This window comes from Salvelinus fontinalis, chromosome 22, assembly GCF_029448725.1.
Source record: "Salvelinus fontinalis isolate EN_2023a chromosome 22, ASM2944872v1, whole genome shotgun sequence".
Classification (NCBI taxonomy): domain Eukaryota; kingdom Metazoa; phylum Chordata; class Actinopteri; order Salmoniformes; family Salmonidae; genus Salvelinus; species Salvelinus fontinalis.
The window spans coordinates 10,561,706-10,578,276 of record NC_074686.1 but is presented as its reverse complement, the minus strand read 5'-3'; the positions used below and the strand labels follow the sequence as shown (position 1 = coordinate 10,578,276).

Genomic DNA, 16,571 nt, shown 5'->3' with positions numbered 1-16,571 from the left:
TTGACTGTGTTTGTTGTGTCTGTTTTATTTGTTGATGTTCTTCTTTTATGTTGTGTGAAAACTAAATACAAATGTAATTTCAAAATAAAAGTACATATAAATAATAGAAATTAAATGTATGTTTAATCATATAACATGTAGGAGATGTGAATAAGGGAGAGAAGTAGAGAGACAAGCTGAATTCGAGTACAGTGAGTGAACAAGAGAGGAAAATATGAGTTTGAAGGAAGCAAGAGAGAGCTGTCTCAGACTGTGAAGAGTGTACGTACTCTTAAACTCAGGATACATGGGTACAACATTGCTCATCAACAGGCCATCATACTCCTCCTGTGCTGTCTTGTTGAGATCTGGACGTCACAAGAAATAACAAACGAGATACTTCAATAAGACTAAATTCCTCATTATTTTGACAGCTGGATGCCTGGGGGGAGAAGTATATTATTATTTTAGTGGGGGGGAGACCAGATGAACAACAGTTTCTTTTTGACATACATTCTACTATTACATCACTTACAGCAAATCTCTCTGGTTATGAGTGTCTGCTAACTAAATGACATAGAAAAACAAAGTTAAGGGGGTGGGAGTTAGACTTTTTTGTTGTTTCAGCCTTATTCTGTTTGCTTAAGACTAGTGTATTTGAAAGTATAGATGTGAAATCATCACACGTACTGGGAGGGTAGAGGAAACCGTGGGTAATGTTCCTGGCTGGAGCATACTGGTCACATCTGGGACTTTTATCTGCCGCGATGCGGACATCAGCCCTCAGACAGTCTGGTGTGACTGCTGGCAAAGGGTCCATGTTTTCCTACAGAGGGTGACAAAGAGGAGGAAATTACAAAAGTCCTTCCTGCATTACTCACATCCACCCTCCACAAACTTTTGAAAACATCCAAGGGAAGCAAGGACAACATTGGAGAAGACAATAGCAAAAGAGCAACTTTGGATCTTCTCCAATGCATTTTGACAATGATGACCCCTGTACTTTGTATGTCAATTTACATTCTAACCTTCCTTTAGATATAATTTAATCAAAGTTAGCTTCTGTGGATGATCTTTGAGAGGCAATATTTAAACTCATCATAGCTCATGTTTGACTAAAGAATAGGTAATTTGAAGACTTGTGGATGTGCAAGTGTCATGACATTGACATATCAAAGTAAGAATTAACTGAAAGTTCAAATGAATGTGTCTAACAAATTACACTTGATCAGTTACTGATTTGTAAAAATGATGGCCTTTAGATGAAATGACTTACAGGTTTGTCCAAAGTGTATGAGTTCCACACTGGCATGAGGGATTTTTTGCTATAGGCGTTGACAAAGCCCTGATGATACAGTAAGCAGTAGTCATTGCTGGGTTGCAGCATTATTGGTCTTCCAAACAACATGTGCTTCTGCTCAACAGCCTTCACTGAAAGTGAGTAGACAAACAGATGTCAGATAAAGATGCACTATACAGAAATCACTCTGCCATTTCCTGGTTGCAGAAATTCTAAAAGTTTGCCTAATTTCAGTTTATGTAACAAAACAATCATTGTACCATATAACCAGCTGTGAATTTCCCATAACCATACGTATTATTGTATGTTTGAAGCTGGTGTACAAAATCTAAAGTAAAAGACGCAAAAAACAAATTTAAGCATGCGAAGATTAGAAATAGTTCACATAGAACGCTTCTTAGATTTGCTTTCAATGAGAAGGACAGGACTATATCTCCAAATTCTGTGTGAATTAGGTCGGGTTGGTCAAAAAGTTACATATTGCAGCTTTAAATGTTTTTTATATTGGACAAGACCTAATTGTCCAATAAGATTCAGCATATAGGATGTACTACATAACATTCATTTTGTTTGACTCAAACTATTTGTTTTGGAGGAGCAGTAGGCTATTATTGGCACTATGTAAAGGATAATCAACAAGGGATTCTATGTCAAATAATAAACATGTGGAAGGTGTTTTCCACGACGCACTAGCAGACTAGCAACACGGAGTTTTAGATATTTTAGATAGAGCGCCATGTTCGTTCTCCCTTGCTATCAAGTTTACCAGATAGCTGCAGTAGTTGCCTTGGTAACCAAACAAACAGACTTGCTAGTTTAGCTAGCTACACCTACCGAGGTAAAGTTGGTTTGATATTCACACATTCGGACATTCAACAGACATTCATCAGGCATTCAGACATTCGCCAAAAGCCATTTAAAAATGTATAAATCAATAACTAATTCACCGTTTGTCACAGAAACATCAAGCTAGGTATGATTTATTCTATAAATGTCTAGCATACTTTTACAACCTTTGTTTTGAGGAAAAATGACAGTTTTGACTTGATAGAAATACATAAAATCTATAAAATGCCATTTCAAGCAGTCTAAATCAATAATTAATTCACCGTTTGTCACAAACATCAAACTAGGTATAATTTATTCTATAAATGTCTAGCATACTTTTATAACTTTTGTTTTGAGTACAAATTCCAGTTTTGATTTGATAGAAGGCATGTAGTCAGTCTAGAGGACGTGTGGTCAAAGTCTGCTGTACCCTATTAGAAGGGGCCTGGCAGAAAATTCTGCATCTTCAGTCATATTAAATTAAATTACAGGAAAAACTACGTGATGAAGGGATCAGGCCTGACTGGCTATAGAAGACAGGTGGATGGATCAAGAGGACCAAGATAACCAAGAGGATCAACATGGACATTCCACAGTGGAGATAAGGAAAACTAAGAGTGAACCATAACATATACTGTATATATATATATATATATATATATATATATATATATATATATATATATATATATATATATATATATATATATATATATATATATATATATATATATATATTAGCATGGGTATTGAAAGATACCAGAGGGTGGATAACAAAAAAAAGCATTAATATAAGAAGTAGATGGTACATGTTTGGTTTTTGGGCTAAATGTATACATTATGATTTGCCTCTTATCTGTATGTGAACCCCTCTGCAATCTACTGGCACAAACCATTAAAAAGTAGGACTTCAACCAGGCTTTCCCTATGCTATCTGCTCTCTTAAACTGCTAGCCCAAAGCCTACGTGAAAATGTGGTTTTTCACAAAAGATCATGAAAAAACTGGCCCAAATCAGCTCTATATAATTCAGCAGGGAGGTGTGCAACTACCACACATTATGTTTTTTGCAATGGATATATTTACCATATCATATGGAGACAGAAACCTTTACCTTATCATAAGTAGGCAAATTGCTAATTATTAAATCCTTCCAATAGAAAAAAAACAATTTAGTTACGAATTGAATTAAATGAGTTGACTCTTCACATGAGATGAATGCACTGAACAACAAAAGAAAGGGAATATTGAATGATCCCCAATGATCCATCGCATTTCCCAAAAACGTTTTCAACATACATCTGTAAAATGATAGTCTAGAAACTAAAGCTTTGGTTGTCTTCTTCTCAGTCTTCTCCCTGGACCTCCTCAATGTCCACCGCTTGAACAGACTCTGAGGCCTCATCTTCACTGTCACTTTCCAACCTTGTTGAGGATGGCTCGTTGTCAGGCTCGAAAAGCTTCAAACTTGCCTGGACGGCCACCAATTTTTCAACCCTTGTATTGGTCAGCCTGTTGCATGCTTTGGTGTGTGTTCCCAAACAAGGACCAGTTGCGCTCTGAGGCGGCTGATGTTGGTGGGTTTTGGTGGATGATGGAGGCAACAGGGGAAAGAGCCTCAGATCCACAAAGTCCCTTCCACCAGGTGGCCGATGAGATATGCTGACACGACTGCCATATTGCATCTCCATCCCAAAGCCCTTGCTTGGAAGTGTACTTCGCCAGACTGCCAAGAACCTTGCCCTCATCCAGGCCAAGGTGCGAGACACGGTAGTGATGACACCATAGGCCTTGTTGATCTTTGAACCAGACAGGATGCTCTTGCCAGCATACGTTGGGTCCAACATGTATGCTGTGGCGTGTATGGGCTTCAGGCAGAAGTCTTCACGCTTTTTGATATATTTAATTATTGCAGTTTCCTCTGCTTGGAGCAACAGTGAAGTGGGCAGGGCAGTACGGATTTCTTCTCTTACATCTGCAAGCAGAGTCTGAACATCAGACAGGATGGCATTGTCTCCCTCAATCCGTGCAATGGCTGCTGCTATAGGTTTCAGGAGTTTCAGGCTGGACTCTCTCCCAAAGTACATCATCCAGGAGGATCCTCTTGATGGGGCTGTCCATATCAGCAGATTGTGATATGGCCATTTCTTGGAGAGACTCCTTCCCCTCCAGGAGACTGTCAAACATGCTGACAACACCACCCCAACGGGTGTTGCTGGGCAGCTTCAATGTGGTGCTCTTATTCTTCTAACTTTGCTTGGTGAGGTAGATTGCTGCTATAACTTGATGACCCTTCACATACCTAACCATTTATTTGGCTCTCTTGTAGAGTGTATCCATTGTTTTCAGTGCCATGATGTCCTTGAGGAGCAGATTCAATGCATGAGCAGCACAGCCAATGGGTGTGATGTGAGGGTAGGACTCCTCCACGTTAGACCAAGCAGCCTTCATGTTTGCAGCATTGTCCAACACCAGTGCAAATACCTTCTGTGGTCCAAGGTCATTGATGACCTTGATGACCTTGGTCATTGATGAAATCTCTTCCAATACACATTGCCTGTGAGCATCAGAGGTGAACCAGTTGCATATACAGCTAGAGCAAGACATTCATCTGCATCTCTCTGACTACGTTCCTCCATTGAGTCAAAAAAACTTCTGATTCCAGGAGGACCATGAGCTCTTGCTATCGATAAGGTGTCTGGTTCATCATTTTCACCTTGAATAGAAGTAGAGGGACTTTTGTCAGAGGTTGTGAGCGAATTTAAGCAAAATTCCCAAAATTCCCGGGCTTAACTTCCCATGGAAAATTTCCAGAAAAATTCCAGCCCTTTGCAACCCGAGTTAATGCTCTAATGTTCTATTATCATTACTCTATTTTATTATTCTACTATGAGAGATACTAGATACATACTATGACAGAAATTCACTATAATAGGTACACACATTGTATCTGGCACAAGTGACGATTAAACTGATTTGGATTTCAAAGACTGCCATTATTGTAAGGTTTGATATTACAACATTGATGTGTGATACCTTTTTTATCAACGCATATGTTTTTTGCAAATGTATGCCTTTATTACTATGTGATTTATATTGCCTGAATACTCAACGATGATTAACACCTTAGTTATGGGTGCTTCTGTCAGGGTTGTGGTCAAATGCATGTCATTTATTTGAGATTTTATGTATTTCTATCATATCAAAACTGGAATTTCTACTCAAAGCAAAGGTTGTTAAAAGTATACTAGACATTTATACCTAATTTGATGATTCTATCATAATCAGTGAAAACGTTATTGATTTTATATAGTTTTAAACTGAATTTTATAGATTTTTTGTATTTCTATCAAGTCAAAACTGGACTTTTTCTTCAAAACAAAAGTATGGATATAGAATAAATCATACATCGTTTGATGTTTGTGACAAACAGTGAATTAGTTATTGATTTATACCGCTTTAAATGGCATTTTATAGATTTTATGTATTTCTATCAAATCAAAACTGCAGTTTGTCCTCAAAACAAAGGTTGTAAAAGTATGCTAGACATTTATAGAATAAATAATACCTCGTTTTATGTGACAAACAGTGAAACAGTTATTGATTTTTACATTTTTACATTGACTTTTGGCGAATGTCTGTTGAATGTCTGATGAATATCTGTTGAATGTCCGAATGTGTGAATATAAAACCAACTTTACCTCGATCCAAACCTTCAGTCCAAGCTTGCTATTTATGAAATTCAAATTCAGCCATGCCAATAATGTTTTCAATTCGACTTTTGATTTCAAAAGCAGCTCAAACATTGAACATGCAAGATTGAACTATAGCCATTGAATTCTACCAGTACTGATATACTGTACTGTCCGTTATAGGGAATTATAAACTGGGTGGTTCGAGCCCTGAATGCTGATTGGCTGATAGACGTATACCACGGGTATCTATTCCACAGTTTACCAGTGGCTAAATCTATGACGTTAAAATGAGCTGATGCAGCTACGACGTTAAAATGAGCTGATGCAGCTCGGCAGGGCTAGGCTGTCTCCAGCCGAATGTGTACGCAGACTTGACACCCAATACAGTTGTCTGTATTGCGGTCCTGCCGGTCATTTTGTGTCTACCTGTCCCTTCAAGTGACCTAGCTCATTCGTTGGAGTGAGTACTCTAGTGGGTCTTAAAGATAATTGTTCTTCTCCCCTTACTCACCCCCCTCTCCATGCCACCCTGTTGTGGGGCGATCAGCCCAAGTCTCTCCAGGTACTCATTGACTCGGGGGCCAATGTGAGTCTCATGGACGTTACCCTTGCGTCCGACCTGGGTATCCCCACTCAACACCTCTCCATTCCCATGGGTGTTAGAGCCCTGGATGGGCGCTCTATAGGCTGGGTCACCCACCAGACCAACCTACGAGTGTCGGGGAATCACAGCGAGACGATCCAATTCCTACTGGTTGAGTCTCCGCAGGTTCCCGTGGTATTGGGATTCTCTTGGCTCCAGCAATACAATCTCTCCATTGACTGGGCTACTGGTGCCATCGTGGGCTGGAGCCCGTCCTGCCACAATCATTGCCTGAAGTCAGCTCTGCCTGCCCCGGGACGTCTTCCTGGGGGCTTGGAAATTGCCCCGGACCTCTCCGCCAGCCCCACGGAGTACCAGGACCCCCGGGAGGGGTTCAGTAAGGCCTGGGCCACTTCACTTCTGCAGCACCGACCGGTATCCAAGAAGGTCAAGCCAGATGCGCTGGCACGCCGCTATAGCCCCGCGGCTACACCCCCGTCCCCCCTGCTCCAAGATCATTAGCTCCTCTGTTGTTCGTCTTCTGTTGCCTGGTACCCTCTGTATACCTCCTACCCTTCCTGTGTTAGGAATTAAAGCCATGTCTCACAGCCCTTTGTCTTCTGTTTCCAAGTTTGTCCTGTCAGCTCCTGTCTTTTCCCAGCCTCTCTTTTTCTCGTCCTCCTGGTTTTTACCCTGAGCCTGTACCTTTGCTCCTACTCTGGATTATCGAGCCCTGCCTGCCTTGACCTGTCGTTTGCCTGCCCCTGTTACAATAAACATTGTTACTTCACACAGTCTGCACTTGGGTCTTACCTTGATACCTGAGAGTTTGAAGTGATTGTGTTAGCTGTGTTGTTGGCTAGCTCATCTGAACAACAGTGTCCTGACGAGTGAGCACGTTTTTTATGCCAGTCAAAATCACGCCTTAATTAGCTCATTGCTATGGATGTATCCAAATAAATGTTACTAGAAAACAGCTTAAACAAATAAAAACGCAGCTACATTGCTGTTATTCTGGCTGCACTTTTTGACTTGACTGTAAGTTAGCCGTAGTTGGCTAGCTAGAAAGCATGGGATAAGAACGTTGCCAGCCAGTATGGCAATGGAACATTTAGAACCAACGACTGGGTCGTGTCCATAAAAAAAAAAAGACTGAACGACTGGGTCTTGTCTCTGGCAACCGAACAGATAGAACGAACGAGCAGCCGGCTTGGGTAGCAACTCTAGATTTGTGTCGGGACTATATCTTGTGGAAGGATGAAATAGTATGAATAAATTCATCAAAATAATGTTTATGAAAATATGACAATCATTATTTGAATATGTTGGTAACCCATTGCATAAAAGTGATAATGCCCTCGAATCCAGTGTTTGGAGGATATATTGGCACGGTTTTCTAACAACACCCATGCCAATATATCCTCCAAACACCGGCTTCTCGGGTATTATCACTTAAATAATGCACGCTCTAGAATGCCCTTCAAGGCAATCAGAAACGGGTATTCAACAATGCCATAGATTTGGTAAAGGAGTCAATGGGATGCAGACGCATTGACCAGATTGGCGCACATTCAACAAATCTGTTCTAACAATGTGGCTATTCTTCAAATCTGTCCTGATTTATGTATTGTAACAGGGCCACAATGTGGTTACTTAAGTCCGATTTGGATATATTTGGCTGCATACCATGTAGAAGTTGTCCCTTTTCAGGTTAAGAAGTGACTGCTAAATGCTAACTTTCGTTCCTATAAGCTGGTTAGCATAGCTAGCATACAGAAATCGATGGTGCTCATTTGCACTTCCAGAATTTAAATTAATTTCTTAATTTCCTTTACTAATGTGTTATACTTTTAGCTAGCAGTGTTCAGCTGTTAGAAGCCAATGGCTAGCAGTGTTCAGCTGTTAGCAGCCAATGGCTAGCAGTGTTCAGCTGTTAGCAGCCAATGGCTAGCAGTTTCTTACTGGCAGTAAAAACGGATGATTGACATCATTTTTTTGAGCCATTACTGAATTATTTAAATCATTTATTTAACAAATCAAACATTACATCTTGTAAACAATTCATGGTAATTCACAGTAACCTCGTAAACATTTCATTTAGTCAGGGCGTTTATTTGAAACAGGCGTTTAATTTGCTGAAATGTGTGCTCTTGTTCGGCTATTAAAAGGGACAGGTGACTATTTCAGACTCTGCTTTTAAATTACGTTTTACGGTATACCACAACCCCCCTTAGTGCTATTATAAACTGGTTACCAACGTAATTAAAACAGTAAAAAGTATTTTGGGGTCAGACCCGTGGTATACCACGGCTTTCAGACAATCAGCATTCAGGGCTCAAACCAACCAGTTTATAATGAAGTATTATTGCTAAACTCAATGTACCATATGGTATCATAATTGATTGTTAATCATGACAATATTCCGGCAATAATCTGTCCATACTCTCTCTCTCACACAATATTTACCTTCAGCAGCTGTCAGATTCAGACGACTATTTGGATTAGTTACACCCTGGAAAGAAACAAGATATGATGTTGTTATAGATAAGACTGACAATATTGATCCTTTAATTAATTGATTCTTTCATGAATATCAACAACATTGGAGACAGAGACGTTCTATGGTTAGCGTAATTCATATGTGCTTAATATACTGTATAATACCAGCTTCTTATCACTATAGGATTCAGAGGTGTATACTGTAACTTCAAAGCAGCGGTGTAGGCATGGGAGGACCATCGTAAAAAAAAAATAATAATAAAATAAACTTTGTTTGTCATAGATGGACAAGATTAATATGAGATGAAAGGCTAGTTCAAGAAGTCAAGCTATAGAGCTGTGTGATGTCCATATTTTCTCTAAGACTGAACATAGAAATATGTATTTTGCAGTTATAAGGTGAAATGTTATAGTTATTGGTTTTATCATTTGTTTATACTATATTTAGAAAGCATATACGTCATTTCAAGCCTTATTCATACAGTTGTATTGAATAGGACATATGTCATATAACATATTTCATATTTTTATCATATTGTACTGTATACTTGCACTTGTGTCCTCAAAAGTGACTACTACACCTCAGCAATTTATATAAAAAAACTATTCCAGAAAGGTGAGATTTGAACCTTTCTTGGCATATGCAGCATTACTAGATATTGTTTATGGTCCTCTAATGAGAAATAATTACTCTTGGGGATTATATAGATTACATTTTAGATGAACATGCCCTGAGGAATTGAGGCTGTTCTGAGAGCAAAAGGGGGTGCAACTCAATATTTGGAAGGTGTTCCTAATGTTTGGTGTACTCAATGTAAGCAAGGGGTACTACCAGGGAGGTGCATGTGCAGTCCAGGGTATCTGTGGGTTCAAGGATCACCAGAGGGCACTGCCCAGGGGTTGTCTGCTCTGCGGGGTGTATGGGAGTGTGCCAGGGAGTCCTCAGGAGATGGTTCATACTGCCATGGCTTCCATTGTTCTGCGATGGGGAGATCCCCAACACATCTGAAAGGGTTTCACATGGACAATGTTACAATGCACATACTATTCATGTTTGAGATCAAATAAAATGAAATCTTATTTGTCGTTTGTGCAGGATACAACCGGTGTAAAACAGTCCGGTGAAATGCTTACTTACAAGCTCTTCCTCAACAATGCAGTGTTCAAATACCAGGAGTTATATTTTCGTCTGGCGTTAAAGCAGCGCAATTGTCAAACTTCGTCACGTAAAAACTGGCGCTCTGGCATTTCCACACCTTGCGCCAGGTTCAGCTATTTACCTGTCTTACATCAGCTCACTTGTGCTGTGGGAGGGTTGGTAATATGTGAAGTGTGTCCTTAAAAACTAGCACAACAGTGACAATTTCATTTAGCACAAATAGGGAGATTTAAGACTCCACAAAAGCTATTCTTATAAGTAACAATGTTGATTACGGCATGGATTTTGACGGCGGAAGCACAGCCTATTCAGACTTGATGCATAGTGCCCATGGAACAAGAGAGATGTGCTTTTTTGTGCGGTGAATCTACTATTTAGAAACCTAAAAAACGTTGTTTTTGTTAGCATTTTGTTTCATTTGATTAAAAACCCAAAACATCCTCAATCAGGATTGTTTTTTGTCCTGCCCAATGCATTCATTAAGCAGCCAAGACTATCAATAAACGGGTTGGCTCATGAGACCGTTTTGAAATAAATCTTTATCACCAAAGCTTTATTAAACAGATCAAGGGAGCAGTAAAACAGTAAGCAGACATCCCCTTTTGTATCTATGTCTTGTACCTTGTTTTAGCCAGCTCCTGTTATTATTTTGGAACCTTTTATCCATAAAAGGTTTCTAAGTGGTCTTCTAGAGAGGCTTTTGCTGTCATGCTTTTGCATTATTCACAATTAACATAGGCCTACCTGCATACTCCATTTCACTTGTATCCATCCCCATTTACAAAGAGCGCCTATTGTACGGTTAGTGGGGTTACCAAAGATGCGCTCCTCCAAACCTATTCAAAATATTCAGTCCCATAATGCAATATCAACGGTGGTATATCTTGATATTGCGAACTAGCCTCACATATAGCCTTCAATACATTTTAAGGGGAGCCTAGTATTTTTTATTTCAGGAGAAATGCGATGCGTAAAGACATGTATAGGCCTATAGGTGAAGCGATTACAATGTTGACTGCCAACACTCCAAACATATTATCAAAAACTGGATGTATATAGTTGTTGCTGTTATTAATTACAGTGGCCTATGCTATTTAATAAACGGATTAGGACGAGAATATTCCGTGGCCCCAGCCGAATTGGAGTTGATGACATCGAAAGACCGTCAATAACCTCCACAACTTGAGACAACCTCATGCAATATTAAGCCATGGAACACGTTGATTGGCCAGTGAATGGTCAAGCCTTCGCCCCGCGTACAACTTACTTATTAATCAAAACCCAGCCCTTTCACAACAAATTCTGCCACTTAATGATGGACTGACAGAAACAATTTCTTGGTTAACACAGACAACTGACACTGTAATTTACTGCTATATTTACTGCTACTCACCACACATGAGATTGTAGAGCTCAATATTGGAGAATGGTTCTATTTCGGTTTTATAATGAAACTTGGGTCCATAGCTTAAGAACATAGCCTGAGGAGAATAAAGAGGGTATTCATCATAGGGTTAAGTTGTCAATTTTCCATCTCTTAAATACAACAATATCAATATACACGGAGTGTAAAAAACATTAGGAACACCCTCCTAATATTGAGTTGCACCCCCTTTTGCACTCAGAACAGCCTCCTCGTGGCATGGTATCTACAAGTTGTCGAAAGCGTTCCATAGAGATGCTGGCCCGTGTTGACTGCAATGCTTCCCACAGTTGTGTCAAGTTGGCTGGATGTCCTTTGGGTGGTGGACCATTATTGATACACTGTGCAGCATTGTGGTTCTTGACACAAACCGGTGCGCCTGGCACCTACTACCATATCCCGTTCAAAAGTACTTCAATCTTTTGTCTTGCCCATTCACCCCCTGATTGGCCCACAAACACAATACATGTCTCTATGTTTAAAAATCCTTATTTAACCTGTCTCTTCCCCTTCAGCTACACTGATTGAAGTGGATTTAACAAGGGACATCAATAAGAGACCATAGCTTTCACCTGGTCAGTCTATGTCATGGAATGAGCAGGTGTTCCTAATGTTTTGTGCACTCAGTGCAAAGATGTGTGTGTATGTACAGTATATCACAAAAGTGAGTACACCCCTCACATTTTTGTAAATATTTGAGTATATCTTTTCATGTGACAACACTGAAGAAATGACACTTTGCTACAATGTAAAGTAGTGAGTGTACAGCTTGTATAACACTGTAAATTTGCTGTCCCCTCAAAATAACTCACACAGCCATTAATGTCTAAACCGCTGGCAACAAAAGTGAGTACACCCCTAATTGAAAACGTCCAAACTGGGCCCAATTAGCCATTTTCCCTCCCCGGTGTCATGTGACTCGTTAGTGTTACAAGGTCTCAGGTGTGAATGGGGAGCAGGTGTGTTAAATTTGGTGTCATAGCTCTCACACTCCCTCATACTGACTGGTCACTGGAAGTTCAACATGGCACCTCATGTCAAACAACTCTGAGGATCTGAAAAAATAATTATTGCTCTACATAAAAATGGCCTGGGCTATAAGAAGATTGCCAAGACCCTGAAACTGAGCTGCAGCATGGTGGCCAAGACCATACAGCGGTTTCACTGGACAGGTTCCACTCAGAACAGGCCTCGCCATGGTCGACCAAAGAAGTTGAGTGCACGTGCTCAGCGTCATATCCAGAGGTTGTCTTTGGGAAATGGACGTATGAGTGCTGCCAGCATTGCTGCAGAGGTTGAAGGGGTGGGGGGTCAGCCTGTCAGTGCTCAGACCATACGCCGTACACTGTATCAAATTGGTCTGCATGGCTGTCGTCCCAGAAGTATTTCTGTCTGTGATAAAGCCCTTTTATGGGGGGAAAAACTCATTCTGATTGTCTGAGCCTGGCTCCCCAGTGGGTGGGCCTATCCCCTCCAAGGCCCACCCATGGCTGTGCCCCTGACTAGTAATGTGATATCCATAGGGTCTAATGAATGTATTTCAATTGACTGATTTCCTTATATTAACTGTAACTCAGTAAAATCGTTGAAATTGTTGCATGTTGTGTTTATATTTTTGTTCAGTATATTTTTTAAACCAATCAAATTAAGTTTGTACTCATTAACTAACTGATTTATTTGAGTAAATGGCTCTCCTTCCTACTCACATGCATACTAGCATCATCATTGTCATACCCATGAGCTCCACCTGCACAGAAGGTCAAAGACCCTGGGTATCTATAACATAACACAGAAATATGTAAGAAGCCAACATTTTGCTACATCATGCCCTACTAAAATCCACACCAGGATTATGTTTATAAAGTAGGGTGGAGTTTCTTAAATCGGTACCTCTCGAACAGCCATCCTGGATTGACTATCACGCTGACGTCCTCAATGCGTCTACTGTTTGCATAGTGGAACCGCTTGGGCAGATGGTTTTTCAGGTAAGCCTTGACCTTCTGACCGTTCTTCTTGCACTGGAATCCCAAGAAAACAACATAATGTTTTTGATCAATCACTAGGTTTCTATAACAGATACAGTATTAGGGACAAAACATTATGGGACTGAATACAAACAACATACAGTGGGGAGAACAAGTATTTGATACACTGCCGATTTTGCAGGTTTTCCTACTTACAAAGCATGTAGAGGTCTGTCATTTTTATCATAGGTACACTTCAACTGTGAGAGACGGAATCTAAAACAAAAATCCAGAAAATCACATTGTATGATTTTTAAGTAATTAATTTGCATTTTATTGCATGACATAAGTATTTGATCACCTACCAACCAGTAAGAATTCCGGCTCTCACAGACCTGTTAGTTTTTCTTTAAGAAGCCCTCCTGTTCTCCACTCATTACCTGTATTAACTGCACCTGTTTGAACTCGTTACCTGTATAAAAGACACCTGTCCACACACTCAATCAAACAGACTCCAACCTCTCCACAATGGCCAAGACCAGAGAGCTGTGTAAGGACATCAGGGATAAATTGTAGACCTGTACAAGGCTGGGATGGGCTACAGGACAATAGGCAAGCAGCTTGGTGAGAAGGCAACAACTGTTGGCACAATTATTAGAAAATGGAAGAAGTTCAAGATGACGGTCAATCACCCTCGGTCTGGGGCTCCATGCAAGATCTCACCTCGTGGGGCATCAATGATCATGAGGAATGTGAGGCATCAGCCCAGAACTACACGGCAGGACCTGGTCAATGACCTGAAGAGAGCTGGGACCACAGTCTCAAAGAAAACCATTAGTAACACACTACGCCGTCATGGATTAAAATCCTGCAGCGCACGCAAGGTCCCCCTGCTCAAGCCAGCGCATGTCCAGGCCCGTCTGAAGTTTGCCAATGACCATCTGGATGATCCAGAGGAGGAATGGGAGAAGGTCATGTGGTCTGATGAGACAAAAATAGAGCTTTTTGCTCTAAACTCCACTCGCCGTGTTTGGAGGAATAGAAGGATGAGTACAACCCCAAGAACACCATCCCAACCGTGAAGCATGGAGGTGGAAACATCATTCTTTGGGGATGCTTTTCTGCAAAGGGGACAGGACGACTGCACCGTATTGAGGGGAGGATGGATGGGGCCATGTATCGCGAGATCTTGACCAACAACCTCCTTCCCTCAGTAAGAGCATTGAAGATGGGTCGTGGCTGGGTCTTCCAGCATGACAACGACCCGAAACACACAGCCAGGGCAACTAAGGAGTGGCTCCGTAAGAAGCATCTCAAGGTCCTGGAGTGGCCTAGCCAGTCTCCAGACCTGAACCCAATAGAAAATCTTTGGAGGGAGCCGAAAGTCCGTATTGCCCAGCGACAGCCCCGAAACCTGAAGGATCTGGAGAAGGTCTGTATGGAGGAGTGGGCCAAAATCCCTGCTGCAGTGTGTGCAAACCTGGTCAAGAACTACAGGAAACGTATGATCTCTGTAATTGCAAACTAAGGTTTCTGTACCAAATATTCAGTTCTGCTTTTCTGATGTATCAAATACTTATGTCATGCAATAAAATGCAAATTAATTACTTAAAAATCATACAAAGTGATTTTCTGGATTTTTGTTTTAGATTCCTTCTCTCACAGTTGAAGTGTACCTATGATAAAAATTACAGACCTCTACATGCTTTGTAAGTAGGAAAACCTGCAAAATCGTCAGTGTATCAAATACTTGTTCTCCCCACTGTATGAACATCTTCAGTTTGCCTAAACATTTGATTATTCCTCAATTGGAGCATTTCCAGTCAATATGGCAGTCACGGCTAGTTTAAATCAAGGTGAATGATTTATTGTAGCTTCTTACTCACCGTCATGTTGGCTACAAGTTGGGCCGAGTCCACTGTCAAAGGAAACAACAGGAATATGTCATTTTTATTGCGATACAAAGAAAGGGTACATTTTCTACATGTTTGGTCTTACACTCACAGGGTTGGTTTTTGTCATTGGATCTAATTCTCCCAAATGGTCCCTCGTAGACATATAGATCACGAACATTTTCCACCTGGAGTAGATCCTGGAGGACTTCCTTCCTGTCACAACTTGTGTCCTCCATACCTATTGGTGTAGCCCAATAAAGTTTTTGTTGAAGTTTCCACACAAACTTATTTGTACAGCCTTGAACTATTAAGCCACAACACGAGTACAACAATGCTCACTATTTTTTCATGTTTGTAGACTAATTCCATATTATTCTAAATACGTTACATTTTTAGATATACTAGGTCTATGGGAAAGAGGTCCATTTGCTGTCCAGATGTCAGATTTGTGGAGGTAAAGGGCGAATACATTTGATTCCTTTGATTTATTAGCCTCCTACCGTGGTCCGCTACGATGATGATGTTGAGACACTGATGCAGGTTCAGCTGTTTGAGTCCGTTCATCAGTTGACCAATGACCTTGTCCACTCCCGTGAGAGCCTCGATCAACTGAAATACAGTGAGAAACTTGTGAGACTGTTATATCTGTGACTGTAGTCTTCAATGACCAATCAAACCTTGATTATTGTTAAGTACCAGTCTATTTACAAAAAGTAAACACACTTTGACGTGATTTATGCATGATTATATGAAAACAAATGTTGAGTTCTATAAAAAAAATAACTATGTAATTTTCTCTTGGGGTTACTACAATATGTAAATGTCATTAGATCATAACTTTGCATCATGATGATTTTACAATATGTTTGCATTTATAAGGCAACTGATTTGAAGGGGCCTTTTCAATGGAGAAAAAGTATGCCCAACTTAATTTTCAATGGCACCATTTGTTCACATGTGAGCAAGACATTGAACTTTCACCTTTTGGTGAGCACTTTCATTTGGCGGTCAGCATTGAATCTAAGCCATGTGTTTTGTATACAGTGGTCATGGATATGTATACAGCGGTCATGGATCAAAATCATTCAGTGGGTTGCTCTGTCTATCAAATCAAATATTTTTTGTCACATGCACTGAAAACAACAGGTACCTTACAGTGAAATGCTTACTTACAAGCCCTTAACCAATTTATTTTATTTAACCTTCATTTAACTAGACAAATCAGTTAAAAACAAATTCCTATTTAC

General features: G+C 40.3%; 1 protein-coding gene across 1 annotated transcript in view; it reads right to left on the bottom strand.

The window, feature by feature from the left end:
- LOC129819777 (venom phosphodiesterase 1) overlaps positions 1 to 16,571 on the bottom strand; it is a 33,188-nt gene that overhangs the window by 3,202 nt on the left and 13,415 nt on the right. The window contains exons 12-22 of the mRNA XM_055876357.1: positions 15,825 to 15,933; positions 15,434 to 15,562; positions 15,316 to 15,347; positions 13,356 to 13,483; positions 13,172 to 13,241; positions 11,436 to 11,523; positions 9,716 to 9,888; positions 8,851 to 8,896; positions 1,256 to 1,410; positions 670 to 805; positions 270 to 347 (exon numbers count right to left, since the gene is read on the bottom strand). Coding sequence (XP_055732332.1) covers positions 270 to 347; positions 670 to 805; positions 1,256 to 1,410; positions 8,851 to 8,896; positions 9,716 to 9,888; positions 11,436 to 11,523; positions 13,172 to 13,241; positions 13,356 to 13,483; positions 15,316 to 15,347; positions 15,434 to 15,562; positions 15,825 to 15,933 — 1,144 coding nt within the window. The remainder of the gene's footprint in view (positions 1 to 269; positions 348 to 669; positions 806 to 1,255; positions 1,411 to 8,850; positions 8,897 to 9,715; positions 9,889 to 11,435; positions 11,524 to 13,171; positions 13,242 to 13,355; positions 13,484 to 15,315; positions 15,348 to 15,433; positions 15,563 to 15,824; positions 15,934 to 16,571) is intronic.